Source organism: Triticum aestivum, chromosome 5D (assembly GCF_018294505.1).
Source record: "Triticum aestivum cultivar Chinese Spring chromosome 5D, IWGSC CS RefSeq v2.1, whole genome shotgun sequence".
Taxonomy (NCBI): Eukaryota; Viridiplantae; Streptophyta; class Magnoliopsida; order Poales; family Poaceae; genus Triticum; species Triticum aestivum.
Genome location: NC_057808.1, coordinates 279,040,364 through 279,060,170, shown reverse-complemented (window position 1 = coordinate 279,060,170; position 19,807 = coordinate 279,040,364). Strand labels below are relative to the sequence as shown.

The 19,807-nt window shown below is 50.4% G+C and overlaps 1 protein-coding gene and 1 long non-coding RNA gene across 2 annotated transcripts; both read left to right on the top strand.

The window, feature by feature from the left end:
* The first annotated feature begins 328 nt into the window (after window positions 1-328).
* On the top strand, window positions 329-2,184 carry LOC123124665 (uncharacterized). The gene is made up of 3 exons (XR_006461187.1): window positions 329-1,404; window positions 1,637-1,707; window positions 1,809-2,184. It is a non-coding gene; the product is annotated as an uncharacterized lncRNA (long non-coding RNA).
* Window positions 2,185-5,464: 3,280 nt separating this feature from the next.
* On the top strand, window positions 5,465-6,528 carry LOC123124664 (NDR1/HIN1-like protein 6). The gene has a single exon (XM_044545242.1). The coding sequence runs from the start codon at window positions 5,584-5,586 to the stop codon at window positions 6,211-6,213; it is 630 nt and encodes a 209-aa protein (XP_044401177.1). The 5' UTR covers window positions 5,465-5,583; the 3' UTR covers window positions 6,214-6,528.
* The last annotated feature ends 13,279 nt before the right edge of the window (window positions 6,529-19,807 follow it).

Sequence of the window (19,807 nt, the reverse complement as noted above, 5' to 3'; positions counted from 1 at the left end):
TGTTGCCGGGGGTGACTAGTAGTGTTGATTACATCTTGTAGTTGATTACTATATGGGTATTAATACCCCTCTGATCTTGAGCATGTTTATTGTTTGTGAGTAGTTACCTTTGTTCTTGAGGTCACGTGATAAATCATGTTGCAAGTAATCATGTGAATTTGATATGTGTTCGATATTTTGATACTGTGTATGTTGTGATTCCCTTAGTGGTGCCATGTGAACGTCGACTACATGACACTTCACTATATTTGGGCCTAAAGGAATGCATTGTGGAGTAATAAACAGATGGTGGGTTGCGAGAGTGACAGAAACTTAAACCCCAGTTTATGCACCACTCAGTAAGGGACCGATTGGATCCTAGAATTTAATTGAAAAATAGTATAACACAGCTACCTACGAGCCTCCACGACGTTTCGAGTCTCTTAGCCGTCGGATCGCTGTAATGTACGATCTAGATCACTTCTCGGTCGTCTCCAAATCGTTGACGCGCTCCAGAAGTCGTTTCGCGGGCTGCTGCTTCACAGAATGAGCGTCCGTTTCTCTCAATGATCGGGCCATCAAAGGCCCAAGTCGAGTTGAAGCAATTCCACTCCCACGGGCCACAAGTCGTCCAGTTTGTTGCGAGCGCTATCCCCTCACCTGCTTTGTTCCTTGACTTCCTTCGCCCACGCCGCCGCCGTTCCATCGTCTGCGATGCGCCGCCGCTGTCCTCCGTCCCGTCGGCGAGCTTCTGCTGCGCGTCTGCCTCCGCATCGGTGCCCTCCACTCGCCCTGTTCTCTTCCTCTGCAGGCCCCTTTAATTTCGTGTCTTGCAGCTTTCCTCCATTGCGGCTGCGCCGGCCGCCCATGCCGTCGACTTCTCGCCAGCCGTCCTCCTCCTGCATACGCCTCCATGTCCTTGCAGCTGTACCGCGTGTTCATCCCCATTCCGTAACTGAAGCTGAAACTGCCCCTGTAATTGTCCTGATAAAGGTCCATTGTCTACCTCCTGTATGCCTCTATCCTCTATTTTGTGAATCCCCTTGGCACCGATCATTGAGAGACACATGGAGAGGTAAAACTTAATCAGTTAGGTTGTTATGTGTGTTGAATTATTAGCTTGGTCAATAAGAAAGCTAATTGAAACTCAGTTTCTTCGGGATGCAAGATAATTACTGGTTGAAATCGCTTTCCTAAGAAAGTAATCAATATACGGCATTGGTCGAACAAAATGAGCAGCAAGCCAGCAACGACCCAATACCCCAGGAGTGATTTTTGTTGTTCTTGATGGGCCACTTATTTTATCAAACCATTGTTGGTATAGGAGGATAATTTACTATGATTCAGTTGCTAAGAATGCTCTGATGTGTAGTTGACGTGGGAAGACAAGTTTGTTTAACAAAAGGACAAGATTCTGGTAATCTGGTAATAATACACCCCCATTTAAATAGATTGCATTTTCTGTATTACGTCTGCATGTCTCATTAGTTTCAAGTACTTTCGTCAGCTTGCTATTTTTTCATGAGCTCATGATAGTCTGAAGAATCAGTAGTTTACTACTACTATCTGTTAGTCTATTTATCTTTGATTATTTTTCAATAGAACCAACATTTTACATTCTCATATGTATGAGGATTTGCGTCTGCCCACTTTGCAGGAAGTATGAAATGCACCGAACGCCAACATAGCAGAACCTGTATTCCATAGGGTTCAGGATGGTCTAACAAGGTAGATTATTTTGTAAAATATTCGTGCTGAAGTTGCTGGATATGGAAGCACATTGTTTTGTTGACCATAGAACATGACTTATTTTTATTTTATCTCCTAAGCCCGAGGCTTTGAGCTCCACGGAAACTATTTCTATGGTGAAAACTGAAAAGAGTGAGAAGTCAGCCCTTGGAGACATGGAACACACATAAATTATTTGAAGATCATATTATTCGGGAGACCAATAATAGTTATGTCAATCTGCCTCGATTATTATGTGAGAAACCCTTACTTTCCCCCAATCCATCAAATTTAGGAATCTAGCTACAAAATGTGATCTCTTTATGGTCAGTGGAGCTTTATCGCAATCTTTTATGAGATTAATTTATAACTTTTAGTTTCAGAGATCAACTTTCTATTTATCATGAGCTAATAGGGAAAAGCTACAGAAAGCTGAATATGGCGTTCATGTTTATTTCATTTTTTCCTTTCTTTAAATTGTCATCTTTACAATCATTTCTTCAATCGTACATTTTTAGGACTTGCTGTTTAAAATATTGCTTCTAATTTTGTGGTGGTTTGATCGCACAATGCTGCTCACTACGGTCAGATAAGAATGATGTTTGTCCTTTTCAGGAGTACTTGGGTATTATGACTTAATGTTGCACGGCCACTCTATTGTCATACATGAGATACATGGGATTTATAAACATATGTTCTGGCTAGGCAGAACAAAGTTTGATTGTTCCAAGTGGTACAAATAACTAGATTTTTTCAAGATATTTCTATAATTCTTTTGTCATGATGCCCTACTGTTTTTTTAACTTAAGATGGCGGGCGCGGCAACGCGCGCTTTTATGGTCTAGTGCTATGGTTAGAATTTATTCTTAATACTTTTCTCGTAGTTGCGGATGCTTGTGGAAGGGTTAATCATAAGTAGGAGGTTTGTTCATGTAAGAACAACACCTAAGCATCGGTCCACCCACATATCAAATTATCAAAGTAGCGAACACAAATCAAACCAACATGATGAAAGTGACTAGATGAAATTCCCGTGTATCCTCAAGAACACTTTGCTTATTTAAGAGACCGTTTTGGCCCGTTCTTTGCCTCAAAAGGATTGGGCTACCTTGCTGCATACTTGTTACTATTATCGTTACTTGCTCGTTACAAATTACCTTGCTATCAAACTACTCGCTACTTACAATTTCAGCACTTGCAGACATTACCTTACTGAAAACTACTTGTCATTTCCTTCTGCTCCTCGTTGGGTTCGACACTCTTACTTATCGAAAAGAGCTACAATTGACCCCCTATACTTGTGGGTCATCACATCTCCAGCCGCGCCCCCAATAGGCCCCCCCAGGCCCCTTCTTTGGCGCCGGCGCCTAAAAAAGGGCCAAGCCGCACCCCCAGGAGCCCATTTTTCGCCGGTTAGGCCCGAAACTGGCGTCGGCGGACTCAGGCCGAACTCGGCGCTGGGGGTGCCCGAGGGTGCCGGGGCAATCGTTTTTGGCGCGAAAGAACGGTGGACCCGCTGAGTCAGCGACCCCCGAGCCTCGTCGTCCTCATCGCCTCAGTTTCCTGCGGGGAATCAATGCCAAGGCTGTCGCCGGTCAGCCTTTCATTGATTCCTCACGGGCGGCACGGTGCAGCGACGCGCCCCCTCCCGCCACGCGTACACACGCGTTGCCGCCCCCAGCCGCTATAAAAGCCGCCCCCTCCCTCGCCGGTGGAATCACCTCGCCCGCAGCCCTCCTTCTCTCGCCGCTGACGCCCTCTCTCCCCGTCTAGCCACCGCGTGCACGCACACCCCGATGGGTGAACGGTTCCCTGGCGACGCGGCGGCGGCCAATGGTTTCGGCCGCCTCTCTCTCCACGAGTGGGAAGCTCACCTCCTCCACGAGGCGAATTACCCGGCGCCCCCTGACATGTGCCCGCCGGGGCGGTGGAGGCTCAACGGCGGGGGCGTCTCAGTCCCCATGTGCCCGACGTCGAGCACCCCACATACTTCCACAGCGAGATCGAGCGTGTGCGGGCCTCCCTCACGGAGGAGGACCGCGCCCTCCCGGAGTACGACCCCGACAACCATGAGGCGTGGACGGCGTACTTCAAACGCCGGCAGGTGGAGCGGCTCGCCTCCGTCAACAACGCGCCGGTAGTCAGGGGCCGCAACAACAGCGACGGACGCCGCCTGTGGTGGGGCGCTCCCGGTTGCACGCTGCACGCTATCCTCGAGTACCTCGAGGGCGGCAACGATCTGCCGCTGTAGTACCCAACAGCCCCGGCCCCTTGTCGGAGTGTCAGCCCGTGGCTGTCGCGGCGAATGCTGGGCGGGTCTTCCTCCTCCTCCTCCTCCTCCTCCCGATCCTCCTCGCACTCCTCTGGGTCGCCGACGCTCGTCAGCGTCAAGCCCCGAGCCCGTGGAAACGCCGCTCGGCCGGCGCACCCGCAGCGCCGACATCGTCATCAACGAGGCCGTGCCTCCTCCTCGGCTCCTCCCCGCCTCGTCAGGCCGAAGACGGAGCCGGGGCTCGCCGCCGTGAAGAGCGAGCCCGATGACGCGCTCGACGACGAGGCGGCCATGAAGTGGGCGCGGGAAGATTGGGCGTGGCTGGAGATGGAGCGCTAGCGCCGCGCCCTGGAGGAGATCGCCGCGCGCCGCCGTGGGCGCGACGAGGGCGGGGTCATTGTGCTTGAGGACAGCGACGACGATGCGCCGCCGCCGACCAAACCAATCTACCAGGGTGACCCCTGCCAGGGGTCCAGCAGGGACGGCCGCGTGAAGAAGGAGAAGGACGACGACGACGGCGACTATGCCGTGTTCAGCGAGTTCTTCGGCCTTTAGGCGCGGCCCTTTTGTTTTTCTTTAGTTAAATTTATGTTTTCTATGTAAAAAAATTGTCAAATGCCTAAATATATGTCGTGTTTGCCGAATTTATGGCGTGTTTGCCGAATCTATGCCCCTGTTTTGCCGAATTTTGACTGAATATCATTTTCAAAAAGTTTAAAAAAGGGCGTCTGGGGGCGACCCTGAGAGCGGCGACTAGGAACCCGATCACCCCAACGGCGAAAATATCGCCGGTTCGCCCCCAAGCGGCGCTTTTTCTAGCCCCTAGGGGGGCGAACGGCTGGAGATGCTTTAAGGTTCGATATGGTAGGCGGTCGCATTGAAGCCCCAATTCAAGGAACAACCTTTGAAGATGAGTTCCAAGATTCGTGCATGAATGATCTGAAACTTTCAAAATCCTATGAGATTTTTAGCATTTAGGAAGAAAAAAGGGCTTAGTACCGCAAAAGTTATATTGAGTACTGTGTGAACAAGTCAACAATTTTTAGATGCCTACGCAGTCGACGGTAAAGTTTTCTTTCACGGAAAGAACATTGCATCACTAAAAGGCCTGAAATATACCTCGAAAAATGCGACAATCAGTGCCAAATCTAAGAATTGAACTCTTGATTCCACCATAAGAAATCTAACCAGCTCTCACTTCACGTGGACAAGTCAAGAATTAAACATGTGACGAATAGCTAATTTCCTAGACCTAATAATTACTTGTGCCTTGTGCGAGACCAATCTTGACTTCCGACATATAATTAGCAAACACATGCCCGCTGTTCTCTGGCCATTCGTCTCCACTCCATGTTTAATTCCCCGACATTCCCTCGCAACCTCTCTTACCAAACCGAAACAGCGCCCATATTATAACCAACGGCCTCGTCCCTTCCACGCACGGCCTAACCCCCCCCCCCCCCCCCCCCCCCCCCCCCCCCACGCCGGTCTCTCGCTCAGAGCTCCCGCCGCGGCCGGCCGGAGGGACGTCGTCGATATCAATCCCTAACTCGCTAGCTGCGCATACATCGTACGCACGTACCTAGCTTAACAATAATCACGCCATGGGGAAGCGCAGCGCCCCCCGCTACCCGGAGGACGAGAACAAAGGCGGCGGCGTGTGCTGCTGCTTGTGCGGCTGCTGCTGCTTCCTCTTAGTCCTCGTTGCATTATTTGTCGGCTCGTCGGTCTACCTCGTCTACACCTTGAAGCCCAAGGCGCCGTCCTACTCCGTGAGCAAGATGGCCGTCTCGAAGTTCGACTTCAGCTCCTCCGACCTCACGCTCTACACTAAGCTCGTCGCCACCGTCCGCGCCGAGAACCCCAACGACAAGATCGGCATCAAGTACGCGGACGGCTCCCGCACCGTCGTCTCCTACCGCGGCACGCCGCTGTGCTCCGGCAAACTCCCCACCTTCTTCCAGGGCCACAACAACGTCACCATGCTGGAGATCTCCATGGAGGGGCGCCACGGGTTCGGGTCCGGCCTGCAGGAGGCGCTGGAGGAGAGCGAGAAGGCCGGCAACGTGCCGCTCGACGTGTACGTCACCGTGCCGGTGCAGCTGCTGCTGGATACCTACGACTTGCCGCAGCTCAAGGTGAACGTGCACGCGGCTCTCGTCGTCGACAGCATATCGCCCAAGAAGCCGCCTACCATCAAGTCGGCCACTTACCAGGGCAACGTAGAGTACTGATGTGGTACTCAATTACCGGAGGGCTGGGTTAATTAACTACTCAAGCAGGAATTAACCTTTTACTCTTCGACATATTCGTTGGTTGATTGTCCAGTGGAGCTGGGGAGGAATGTATACACATGTTTGTACTGTGATGTAACCTCTAATTAACGCTGTAGTCAAATGGGTTCCAAATCATATTATTTGATTTGTTTCGTCAACGTGGATTTCCCACGTGGAGTGGACGTCCAAGGATTATCTAATGATCCTGAGCATCTCGAGATTTGTGGGATCCTTTCTCGTATATTTTTTGACAAAATCTATGAAACACACGCATTACTAGAATCTGAAACTTTTCCTGGTGCCGGATATTTCCCGAGTGCATTTTCTCGAGCACTAAGAAATTGGGTCTATGTTTGACAAAATCTATGAAGCACACGTGTTTGGTTGCCCGGGCTCAATGTTTGGCCTGCGTCGCATGATGTTTAAAGCACCCCACAACCATGCCCATCAGGAACAGCCGAATCGGCAGTTTCTAGCAACAACGGCTCCACCGATTGAGGGGAGGGGAACGTGGCGCGGAGGTCATGCGACCACGGAGCTGGCGCGAGCTCACGCGTGTCTCTGAAACATTGGCGGGAGAATTTCGGGTTACCTCCCGCCGATTCGGTCGCCCTATATAGCCCCCTTCACCTCACCGTTGAAACTGCTACCACCATTCTCCCCCCTTTCGAGCTTTCCCTCCAACGCGGATCGACACCGATGAGCAGGCAAGCGATGCTTCTTCTCTGGCCGGCGGTCCACGGGGGCAGTGACTCGTGTCCTCTTCTTCGATATGTTCCTGTCTCCCTCGGGGTTCAGCGAAAGCCTCTGTGAGTTCAGTCACCCATTTCTCTGTACTCATTCTAGCTAGATCTAAGAACATGGGGTAGGGTTTGATCTGAGAGCATGTGGTAGGGTTTGATCTGTGACCATCTTGTAGCATTGTACACTACTGATCTGTGAGAATGTGATGTTGTGGTAGCTATTGGTGACAGATTTGTAGCATGTTAGGGTTGTATCGTAGTGTTGAACACAATGGATTGGTAGCTAGTTGTGATGGATTGGTGGAATGCTTGTTGTTGGAGGTTGCTCATATCGTGTTGTGTTGACCTAGATGGTCTGATAGTTTGTGCTATGCTTACTGTCCATGTGTGTGCTATGATTATAGGACATGGCCACACAAACGCAAGAGGTTACTCATGCCATTATCCTGTCCGAGAGCCCATTTCAACCGTCCTATGTCAAGGACCCCCAGCCTCCCATCGAGGACCAGATGCCTCATGATTCGGATGTGTTCCATGGTCCTCCTTTTGTGCCTACAATATTTGCACTCGCTGTGCCAAATGCTGCTGCTACTGCGGCTGTAGAAAAGGCAGCTGCAAAGGCAAAGAAGGATGGTAGGGGGAACACCATGAAGTGGCAGTCGTTCATGTCCACCTTCGTGCTTAACAAGATGTGTGAGCTCATATCTAGTGGGGTGAGGACTAACAAGGGCTTCAACAAAGTACACTTGAACACCGTTGCGAAGTAGGTGTTCAAGTTCTTTGGCCAAGAGGTGACCTCTACTCAGGTCTACAACCATCTCAGGAAGTGGAGAGCTAGATGGATCCAAGTGTCCAATATCAGAGACCTTAGCGACTCCACATGGGATCGGACCACTTGCTCGATCATTCTGAAGGCAGACCACTACCAAGGCGACACCGCGGTTAGCTCACATCCCCTTGTTTAAGCTTGTCAACCATTGTCTTCTTGCAACTAAGCATGGTGTGTTTCTTTCTTAGGACCACTGATACATCTCAAACATATCTATAATTATTGTTTGTTAAATGCTATTATATTATCACCTTTTTATGCTTTCTATATCATTCTATATTATTTTTCTGCACTAATCTATTAATTTAGTGCCCAGTGCCAGTTCCTATTTTTTTGCATGTTGTTGGTTTTGTAGAAAATCCATACCTACAGAAGTCCAAACATGATGAAAATTTAAGAGGAATTTTTGTGGAAAATATGCAACACTAGAAGCTTTGGAGGGAGCCAGAAGTGGGTTGTGGGCCCCATAAGCACAGGTGGTGCGGCCCCAAGGGAGCAACAGGCAGGCTTATGGGAGCCCCACAACTCCGTTTGACCTAATTCCAAGCCTATAAATTTTGCGATTTCCAGAAAACCTCTGAGCGACACCCGAAAGAATTTTATCGCCATCGCAAGCCTCTTTTCCGAAGCGATCCCATCTGGAGCCCTTTTCTGGCGCTCTACCGGAGGGGGGAATCATTGGGGAGGCCATCTTCATCAACCTTGCTGCCTCCATGATGATGCGTGAGTAGTTCCTTCAGGACCTACTGTTGGAAATATGCCCTAGAGGCAATAATAAATGGTTATTATTATATTTCTTTGTTCATGGTAATTGTCTATTGTTCATGCTATAATTGTATTGTCCGGAAATCGTAATACATGTGTGAATACATAGACCACAACGTGTCCCTAGTAAGCCTCTAGTAGACTAGCTCGTTGATCAACAGATAGTCATGGTTTCCTGACTATGGACATTGGATGTCATTGATAACGAGATCACATCATTAGGAGAATGATGTGATGGACAAGACCCAATCCTAAGCATAGCATAAAAGATCGTGTAGTTTCGTTTGCTAGAGCTTTTCCAATGTCAAGTATCTTTTCCTTAGACCATGAGATCGTGCAACTCCCGGATACCGTAGGAGTGCTTTGGGTGTGCCAAACGTCACAACGTAACTGGGTGACTATAAAGGTGCACTACGGGTATCTCCGAAAGTGTCTGTTGGGTTGGCACGGATCGAGACTGGGATTTGTCACTCCATGTGACGGAGAGGTATCTCTGGGCCCACTCGGTAATGCATCATCATAATGAGCTCAATGTGACTAAGGCGTTAGTCACGGGATCATGCATTGTGGTACGAGTAAAGAGACTTGCCGGTAACGAGATTGAACAAGGTATTGGGATACCGACGATCGAATCTCGGGCAAGTAACATACCGATTGACAAAGGGAATTGCATACAGGATTGATTGAATCCTCGACACCGTGGTTCATCCGATGAGATCATCGTGGAACATGTGGGAGCCAACATGGGTATCCAGATCCCGCTGTTGGTTATTGACCGGAGAGGCGTCTCGGTCATGTCTGCATGTCTCCCGAACCCGTAGGGTCTACACACTTAAGGTTCGGTGACGCCAGGGTTGTAGAGATATGTGTATGCGGAAACCCGAAAGTTGTTCGGAGTCCCGGATGAGATCCCGGACGTCACGAGAGGTTCCGGAATGGTCCGGAGGTAAAGAATTATATATAGGAAGTCAAGTTTCGGCCACCGGGAAAGTTTCGGGGGTTACCGGTATTGTACCGGGACCACCGGAAGGGTCCCGGGGGTCCACCGGGTGGGGCCACCTATCCCGGAGGGCCCCGTGGGCTGAAGTGGGAAGGGAACCAGCCCCTAGTGGGCTGGGCGCCCCCCATGGGCCTCCCCCCATGCGCCTAGGGTTGGGAACCCTAGGGTGGGGGGGCTTCCCACTTGCCTTGGGGGGCAAGGCAACCCCTTCCCCCCTTTGGCCGCCGCCCCCCCTTGAGATCCCATCTCCAGGGCCGGCGCCCCCCCAGGGGGCCTATATAAAGGGGGGGGGGAGGGAGGGCAGCAACAAGACAGCCTTGGGCGCCTCCCTCCTCCCCTGCTACACCTCTCCGTCTCGCAGAAGCTCGGCGAAGCCCTGCCGAGACCCGCTACATCCACCACCACGCCGTCGTGCTGCTGGATCTCCATCAACCTCTCCTTCCCCCTTGCTGGATCAAGAAGGAGGAGACGTCGCTGCACCGTACGTGTGTTGAACGCGGAGGTGCCGTCCGTTCGGCACTCGGTCATCGGTGATTTGGATCACGGCGAGTACGACTCCGTCATCCACGTTCATTGGAACGCTTCCGCTCGCGATCTACAAGGGTATGTAGATGCACTCCTTTCCCCTCGTTGCTAGTATACTCCATAGATGCATCTTGGTGAGCGTAGGAAAATTTTAAAATTATGCTACGATTACCTACACCTACGTGTCCATAGTAGCAGCTAGATCTCTCTCTCTCTCTCTCTCTCTCTCTCTCTCTCTTGATCTTCAATACAATGATCTTCTCAAGATCCATGTGATGTGATCTTTTGCGGTGTGTTTGTTGGCATCTGATGAATTGTGGGTTAATGATTAGATTATTCATTCAATTTATATGAATCTCTTTCTTTGCTGCATAATTTTATAGCTTTGTATTTCTCTCTGATCTATCTGTCTACTTTGGCCAAGTTAGATTGATCTATCTTCAGTGGGAGAGGTGCTTTGTAGTAGGTTCAATCTTGTGGTGAACTTGCCCTGTGACATGAGGGGCAAAGGCACGTACTTTATATTTGCTATTAAGGATAAAACAACGAGGTTTGGTCGTATTGATTGATCTTATTTTGTCTATATTATGTCATCTTGCTTAAAGCATTATTTTGTTTATCATGAACTTAATCCTTTGAGATGCATGCTGCATAGAGGTCTTGGGATGGAGTAATAGTAGTATATGCAGTTGGATTAATGGTCTACTTATCACAAACGTAATGCCTATGTTTGATTATGCCATTAATGATCACAGTTATAATTATGATAAATTTTGTCAATTGCCCAATAGTAATTTGTCTACCACACCATTGCTATGCTTTTGAGAGTGATTCTACTAGTGAACCTATGGCCCCCGAGTCTATTTTCCATCAATACAAAAAGTCTCCACAATTGCTCTTTTATTTGCTCTTTTACTTTCTGTCGCTTTGCATATCACTATCTACTTGTGTCTAGCAAGAACATGGGGGGTTGACGACCCCCTTGCCTTTGTTGGGTGCAAGCAATTGTTTTGTTTGTGTGCAGGTGTCGTCAAAGTTGTTAGTGTGGTGCCTCCTGATGAGGACATAGACCTAGGGTAGGGCAATAGGCCTGACCTATACGTCCTACCTAAGGTCCTTGTCCTAGAAGCAAAGAAGTTCAAGAGCAAATAGAGAGGGCTCAACAAAGGTGTCGAGTGCAATCCACTCGACCTACCATTCACTCGGAGATCTCTCCTTATTTAAGTCACTCGACCACTCAACCACTCGACGTGCAGAAGACCTAAAGCCACTCTGCGCAACAATGGTCGGACGTTTACTCATAGACTTAATGATCATTTATATCACTTTATTATTGACGTTACCTGTAACACTCTCACTTTATGTACATTGAATCCTGTGTAACGGAGGGGAGCTGGGGTCCTGGCGCACTCTATATAAGCCACCCCCCGCCTCTGAGACAAGGGTTCGCACCCCCTGTAACACACACGCATATAATCCAGTCGGCCGCCTCCGGGCTCCGAGACGTAGGGCTGTTACTTCCTCCGAGAAGGGCCTGAACTCGTAAAACTCTTGTGTACAACTTCTCCATAGCTAAGATCTTGCCTCTACATCCCTACCCCCCATTCTACTGTCAGATTTAGAACCACGACAGTTGGCGCCCACCTTGGGGCTGGTGTCATAGCGACTTGTTGGAGAAGTTGCGATTTTTCCGATCCCCATCAGCATGGTTTCAGGCGGAGGATTGGCCGAGGGCCGCGAGATCCGTTTCGGCGCGCTCGTGTTCGTCGCCGACGACTCCGCTTGGCTCCAAGAAGCTCCACTCGACGTCGAGGCGCTCGCCATCCGCGGGGCAACGCACTTTCGCGCGTACGTCCGCGGCGTCCTCCTGCGGCAGCCGTCGACTCAGTATCGGTCGGCTCCGGCGGCGTCTTCACTCCCCGCTGTCCGCCGGCACAAGCGTTCCGGTCGGTCGAGGCTCCAGCGGTGGGTGAGGCACGCGGTGGCTCGCCAATCGGCCACACCCAAGTCGCGGCAATCGAGCCCGACGAAACTCTCTACGGCCTGTTCGACTGGCTCCGTTGAGACTGCGTCCGTGTGCGACAGCAGTGACCCCGCGGCGGAAGTCCTGATGGTCAACAGACCGCGCAGTCCTCCTGGCTTCCCCCGCGAGGATGGTGGCGACGGCGGAGGCGATCCGTCACGTGCCCACGAGGAGTACCGCCCTGAGCCCCTCTCTTCGCAGCAGAGGAAAGAGCTTCGCCGCCGCAACATGGATGCACTTCACACTCCTATCGTTGGAGAAACCCCCGAGGCCTGGGCCTTGGAGGAGGTGCACCTGGCCAACTTGGCTGAGCGCACTCGACTGGAGAATCTCCAGCACGCACTCGACGAGCGTGCTCGGCAGCGGATTCCTGAGTCCAGTCGACGACAACTTTTTCCGCCTCCTACTCAGGTATACCGAACTCCGATTCAGAATCTCACAGCTGCAGCCCGAATAGCAGAGTCGATCCAGCCCTCCCAGTCAGAAGCTGGCAGAGGTTTGATGCAGATCAGGGCTTTACTTCGGGCAGCAGGAGAACAAAACACAATAGTTTCTCAGTCGTGGAATAGGATCCATAGCAGATCCGTGGTAGCAGACACAGTCCAGTTGGCTCACAGTCCAAGATCGCCCCCGAGGCGTGAGGGACGTGGAGACCGATGAGATCTGTACAGAAACCGTGAGCAGTATGATCACCGACTCGACCACGATGATCGTCGCCGAGTGCCCACGCCTCCCCCAAAGAGTGGGTCATACGCACCTCGGCAACACGATGACAGGCACCCCCACGGTGGTGGGCGAAGGACTCCAGTCGACCCCCGGGAGCCAGGCTTTGACGCGAGATCCATTCTCGTTCAAGGTCTGGTTGACAGGAACAGAGCACACAGAGATGGCCACGATAGAGATTACCCGACCGACAGCAGGGTGCATGTTTCGGGTCCCGAGTGTTTCAGCAGAGCCATCAGAGCAGCAGTGATTCCTCCCAACTTCAGGTTGGCGACTGGAGTCAGCAAATTCACCGGTGAGTCCAAGCCTGACACTTGGCTTGAGGACTACCGAGTGGCTGTGCAGATTGGTGGTGGCAATGACGAAGTGGCCATGAAGCACCTGCCTCTGATGTTAGAGGGTTTGGCCAGAGCGTGGTTGAATCAGTTAGCACCTGGCAGTATTTACAGTGGGAAGAGCTTGCCTGAGTGTTTGTCAGAACATTTGAGGGTACATGCAAACGACCAGCAGGGCTAACTGAGCTACAGTCTTGTGTGCAAAAGTCGAATGAAACTTTGAGAGATTATATCCAGAGGTGGATCACGTTGCACCACATAGTGGAAAATGTGTCTGATCACCAAGCAGTTTGTGCCTTCAAGGAAGGCGTCAAGTATCGAGAATTGAATCTGAAGTTTGGTCGGACCGGAGATATGTCTCTGAGTCGAATGATGGAAATTTCCACCAAGTATGCTAATGGTGAAGAAGAGGATCGGCTCCGGAGTGGCAAGCACAAAACAGTCACCCACGAAACCGGGGGAGGGAACTCCAGTCGGAAGCAGAAGCACAAAGCCGAGCCAGCTGCTCCTGGAGAAACCTTAGCCATGACTCAAGGAAAGTTCAAGGGGAAGCCCAAAGGGCCATGGAACCCCAAGAAAGTAAAAGATCAAGACGGAAATGATGTGTTGGATTTACCATGCCACATTCACATAAAAAAAGATGAGGAGGGTAATCTCATTTACCCGAAACACACCACTCGACAATGTCGGCTCCTAATCCAGCAGTTCCGAGAGAAACAACCCAAAGAAAAGGAGAAAGAATCGGACAGAGTTGAGGATAAGGAAGAGGACGATGATGGTTACCCCAGGTCAATTCCACTCTGATGATTTTCGCTGATGTTGAGAGCAAGAGTCGACTGAAAGTCATCAACAGAGAAGTGAACATGGTCGCTCCGACGACGCACAGTTATTTAAAGTGGTCCCAGACAGCCATTACATTCGACCAGTCTGATCACCCGACACACATAGCCACCCCTGGGAGGCAAGCGTTGGTGGTCGACCCAGTCGTCGAAGGCACTCGGTTGACTAAGGTTCTGATGGATGGCGGCAGTGGTCTGAACATACTGTATGCGGAGACCTTGAAAGGAATGGGCATTCCGATGTCCAGACTCAGTGAAAGCAATATGAGTTTCCATGGGGTTATTCCTAGCAAGAAGGCTGAGTCACTCAGCCAGATCGCCCTCGATGTGGTTTTCGGTGATTCCAAGAATTATCGCAAGGAAAAGTTGACGTTTGAAGTCGTCGATTTCCAGAGCGCTTATCATGCTATTCTGGGCAGGCCAGCTTATGCACGTTTCATGGCTCGACCATGTTATGTTTACCTTAAATTGAAGATGCCTGGTCCTAAAGGAGTGATTACCATCACTGGCAATCGGAAGAAGGCAGAAGAGTGCTTCCAGAAGGGCTCAAAGATCGCCGATGCACAAATGGCAGTTGTGGAATTACAGGAGTATCGAAAAAATGCAGATCCGAGTGATTTGTTGCGAGCTAAGAAGCCTGCCATGGATTCAGCATTTCAGTCATCTGGTGAAACGAAGCCGATTCATATTCACCCGACCGATCCCAATGCTGCTCCGACTCACATCTCGACAACACTCGACTCCAAATAGGAAGAAGCGCTCATCCAGTTCCTCCATGAGTCTGGGACATCTTTGCATGGAAACCTTCTGACATGCCAGGTGTTCCCAGGGGGCTGGCTGAGCACCATTTGCGAGTCGACCCAAAAGTGAAACTAGTCAAAGAACACCTTCGATGGTCCGCCGTGCAGAAGAGAAAAGCAATCGGTGAAGAGGTGGCTCGACTCCTAGCAGCTGAGTTTATCCGAGAGATTTACCACTCCGAGTGGTTAGCCAATGTTGTCATGGTCCCCAAGAAGGACGACTCACTTCGCATGTGCATTGACTTCAAACATATCAATCAGGCCTGCCCGAAAGATCACTTTCCTCTCCCCCGCATCGATCAAATTGTCGACTCGACTGCAGGGTGTGAGCGCTTGTCCTTTTTGGACGCTTATTCCGGGTATCATCAGATCCGACTGTATGGACCCGATGAGATAAAAACAGCTTTCATCACTCCATTCGGGTGCTTCTGTTATGTCACCATGCCATTCGGTCTGAAGAATGCTGGAGCCACATTCATGAGGATGATTCAGAAGTGTTTACTCACTCAAATCAGTCGGAATGTGGAAGCATACATGGATGACATTGTGGTCAAGTCACGTAAAGGTTCCGACCTGTTGGCTGACCTTGCTGAAACTTTTGCCAACCTCAGAAGGTATGATATCAATCTTAATCCATCAAAGTGCACATTCGGAGTTCCGGGCGGAAAATTACTCGGTTTCCTCGTTTTCGAACGAGGGATCGATGCTAACCCAGAGAAAGTTGGTGCCATTCTCCGAATGAAGCGCCCTGTGCGTGTGCACGATGTCCAGAAGCTTACAGGTTGTTTGGCCGCCTTAAATCGATTCATTTCTCGCCTCGGTGAAAAGGCATGGCCTCTTTACCGACTAATGAAGAAGTCTGATAAGTTCGAGTGGACTCCTGAAGCTGATGCAGCATTTGCAGAGCTCAAAGCCCTGCTTTCCACCCAGCCGGTGCTTGCTGCCCCAATCAGCAAAGAGCCTTTACTGCTTTACATTGCAGCCACTGGACAAGTTGTCAGTACAGTACTTACGGTCGAAAGGGAAGAGGAAGGAAAAGCCTATAAAGTTCAGCGGCCAGTATATTATGTTTCTGAAGTTTTGACCCCATCAAAGCAAAGATATCCACATTATCAGAAGCTTGTTTATGGGATTTATATGACCACGAAGAAGGTTGCACATTATTTCTCTGACCACTCCATTACAGTCGTCAGCGACGCTCCATTATCAGAGATTCTGAACAACAGAGATGCAACTGGTCGAGTGGCAAAGTGGGCGATTGAACTCCTTCCCTTGGATATTAAGTTTGAGGCAAAGAAAGCTATCAAGTCCCAAGCAATAGCAGATTTCCTCGCCGAGTGGATCGAACAGCAACTGCCGACTCAAATCCACTCGGAAGCACTGGACCATGTTCTTTGATGGTTCCAAGATGCTGAATGGTTCCGGTGCCGGGGTGGTACTAGTATCCCCCCGAGGAGACAAGCTCAGATATGTTCTCCAGATTCACTTTGATTCCTCCAATATTGAAGCGGAATATGAAGCACTTTTGTATGGGTTACGTATGGCCATCTCACTCGGCGTCCGTCGCCTCATGGTCTACGGCGACTCAGATTTGGTAGTCAATCAAGTGATGAAGGAGTGGGACGTCAGAAGCCCAGCTATGACTGGTTATTGCAATGCGGTGAGGAAGTTGGAAAAGAAGTTTGAGGGGTTAGAGCTCCATCATATACCCCGACTGAAAAATCAAGCAGCCGATGATTTGGCAAAGATAGGTTCCAAGAGAGAAGCCATTCCCAGCAACATGTTTTTAGAACACATTCATACGCCTTCAGTTCAAGAAGATCCTTTCACTGAAGAGCCCCCGCAGCCTAAGAGTGCCATAGATCCGACTGAAGTCGAAGTCCCAGCCGTGGTCGACCTGATCATGGAGGTTTTGGTCATCACTCCCGACTGGATAGTGCCATACATTGCGTATATCCTTAGGAAGGAACTCCCAGAGGATGAAGAAGAGGCTCGACAGATCGTCCGTTGATCCAAAGCCTTCACTGTGATTAAAGGACATCTGTTTAGGGAAAGCGTAACTGGAGTCAGCCAGAAATGCATAACATCAGAAGAAGGTCGAATGATCGTCAACGACATCCACTCAGGGACCTGTGGTCACCATGCGTCCTCTCGGACCATTGTGGCCAAAGCATACCGAGCTGGATTTTATTGGCCACGAGCAAATGAAATGGCGAAAGATATAGTCGACAAATGTGAAGGCTGCCAGTTTTACTCCAATATGTCCCACAAGCCCGCGTCAGCCCTGAAGACTATTCCACTCGTCTGGCCTTTTGCTGTTTGGGGATTGGATATGGTTGGACCCCTGAGGACTGGTAGGAGCGGCTTCACTCATGTGCTTGTAGCATTCGACAAGTTTACCAAATGGATTGAAGCCAAGCCTATCAAGAATCTTGAGGCCAGTACTGCCGTCAGTTTCATCAGAGAATTGACATTCAGATACGGAGTTCCGCACAGCATCATCACTGACAACGGGTCGAACTTTGATTCTGATGAGTTCAGAGCCTTCTGTGCTTCCCAAGGCACACAAGTCGACTATGCTTCAGTCGCCCACCCACAGTCGAATGGACAAGCAGAAAGAGCAAATGGCTTGATTCTCAAAGGACTGAAACCCCGTCTAATGCGTGATCTCAAGCACGCAGCAGGCGCCTGGGTCGATGAACTTCCATCAGTTCTTTGGGGATTGAGGACAACTCCCAATCGGTCGACTGGCCGAACTCCATTCTTTTTGGTTTATGGAGCTGAAGCTGTTCTACCGAGTGACTTGCTTCACAATGCACCCCGAGTCGAGCTCTTCTCTGAAGATGAAGCAGAACAGGCCCGGTAGGACGCAGTCGATCTCCTAGAGGAGGAAAGAGAGATGGCCTTAATCCGGTCAACCATTTATCAGCAAGACTTGCGTCGATTCCACGCCAGAAACGTGAGGGGCCGAGCCTTTCGAGTGGATCAGCAGAAACCACACAAGCTCGCCCCTGCTTGGGAAGGTCCCTTCATTGTCACTAGAGTTCTCCACAATGGAGCATACCATCTTTAGAATGTCGAGCATCAGAAATACGAGCCACGGGCTTGGAACGCCGAGCTGCTCCGCCCCTTTTATACTTGAGTCTCATTCGGATGAGATGTAATAAGAAATACCTTTGTAGTTTGTTTATCAAAGACAAGAGCTTTACAGTCTTCCTAAATGGTTGTTGTTACTTTTGTTTGCGTCTGAAATCCCCCAGTGGGTGACTTTGCCGCGAATTTGTTTCGCCTAAGTTTGAAAAATCCTACCGAGTGATGAGCAAGCCTCTCACTCGGGGGCTTAGCCGCGAATCTGTTTCGCCTAAGTTTGAAAAATCCTACCGAGTGATGAGCAAGCCTCTCACTCGGGGGCTTAGATGCAGTCCAGTACGCGCCTAAGTTTAAAAAATCCCACCAAGTGGTGAGCAACCCTCCCACTCGGGGGCTTAGCTGCAGTCCAGTACTCGCCTAAGTGTAAAAAATCCTACCGAGTGGTGAGCAAGCCTCTCACTCGGGGGCTTAGCTGCAGTCCAGTACTTGCCTAAGTGTAAAAAATCCTACCAAGTGGTGAGCAAGCCTCTCACTCGGGGGCTTAGCTGCAGTCGAGTACCCGCCTAAGTTTAAAAAATCCTACCGAGTGGTGAGCAAGCCTCCCACTTGGGGGCTTAGCTGCAGTCCAGTACTCGCCTAAGTTTAAAAAATCCTACCGAGTGGTGAGCAAGCCTCCCACTCGGGGGCTTAGCTGCAGTCCAGTACTCGCCTAAGTTTAAAAAATCCTACCGAGTGGTGAGAAAGCCTCCCACTCGGGGGCTTAGCTGCAGTCCAGTACTCGCCTAAGTGTAGAAAATCCTACCGAGTGGTGAGCAACCCTCCCACTCGGGGGCTTAGCTGCAGTCCAGTACTCGCCTAAGTGTAGAAAATCCTACCGAGTTATGAGCAACCCTCCCACTCGGGGGCTTAGCTGCAGTCCAGTACTCGCCTAAGTATAAAACATCCTACCGAGTGGTGAGCAACCCTCCCACTCGGGGGCTTAGCTGCAGTCCAGTACTCGCCTAAGTGTAAAAAATCCTACCGAGTGGTGAGCAACCCTCCCACTCGGAGGCTTAGCTGCAGTCCAGTACTCACCTAAGTGTAAAAAATCCTACCGAGTGGTGAGCAACCCTCCCACTCGGGGGCTTAGTTGCAGTCCAGTACTCGCCTAAGTGTAAAAAATCCTACCGAGTGGTGAGCAACCCTCCCACTCGGGGGCTTAGCTGCAGTCCAGTACTCGCCTAAGTGTGAAACACATCTTTATCCGCAAGGACAACGAGGTGCAGGTCGACTGCAACCTTCTCCTCGGAGCTATGCCACAAATACAACGTACGCTCCATCCTCACCCGCAAGGACGACGAGGTCGACTGCAACCTTCTCCTCGGAGCTACGCCACAAATACAACGTACGCTCCATCCTCATCCGCAAGGACGACGAGGTGCAGGTCGACTGCAACCTTCTCCTCGGAGCTACGCCACAAATACAACGTACGCTCCATCCTCACCCGCAAGGACGACGAGGTCGACTGCAACCTTCTCCTCGGAGCTAGGCCACAAATACAACGTACGCTCCATCCTCATCCGCAAGGACGACGAGGTGCATGTCGACTACAACCTTCTCCTCGGAGCTATGCCACAAATACAACATACGCTCCATCCTCATCCGCAAGGACGACGAGGTGCAGGTCGACTGCAACCTTCTCCTCAGAGCTACACCACAAGTACAACGTATGCTCCATCCTCATCCACAAGGACGATGAGGTGCAGGTCGACTGGAATCTCCCCCTCAGAGCTGCATCTCAAGTTCAAAGATTATTCCGAGTGAAGAACAAAACCCACTTGAAGACAAACGCAAGCATATTTCAAGGTAAACAAAGTTCAGATAAATCCTAAGGTTCCGGA

Excerpts from the sequence above, each read along its gene's own strand:
- LOC123124664 (XM_044545242.1), top strand. The coding sequence starts at position 5,584 with ATGGGGAAGCGCAGCGCCCCCCGCTACCCGGAGGACGAGAACAAAGGC.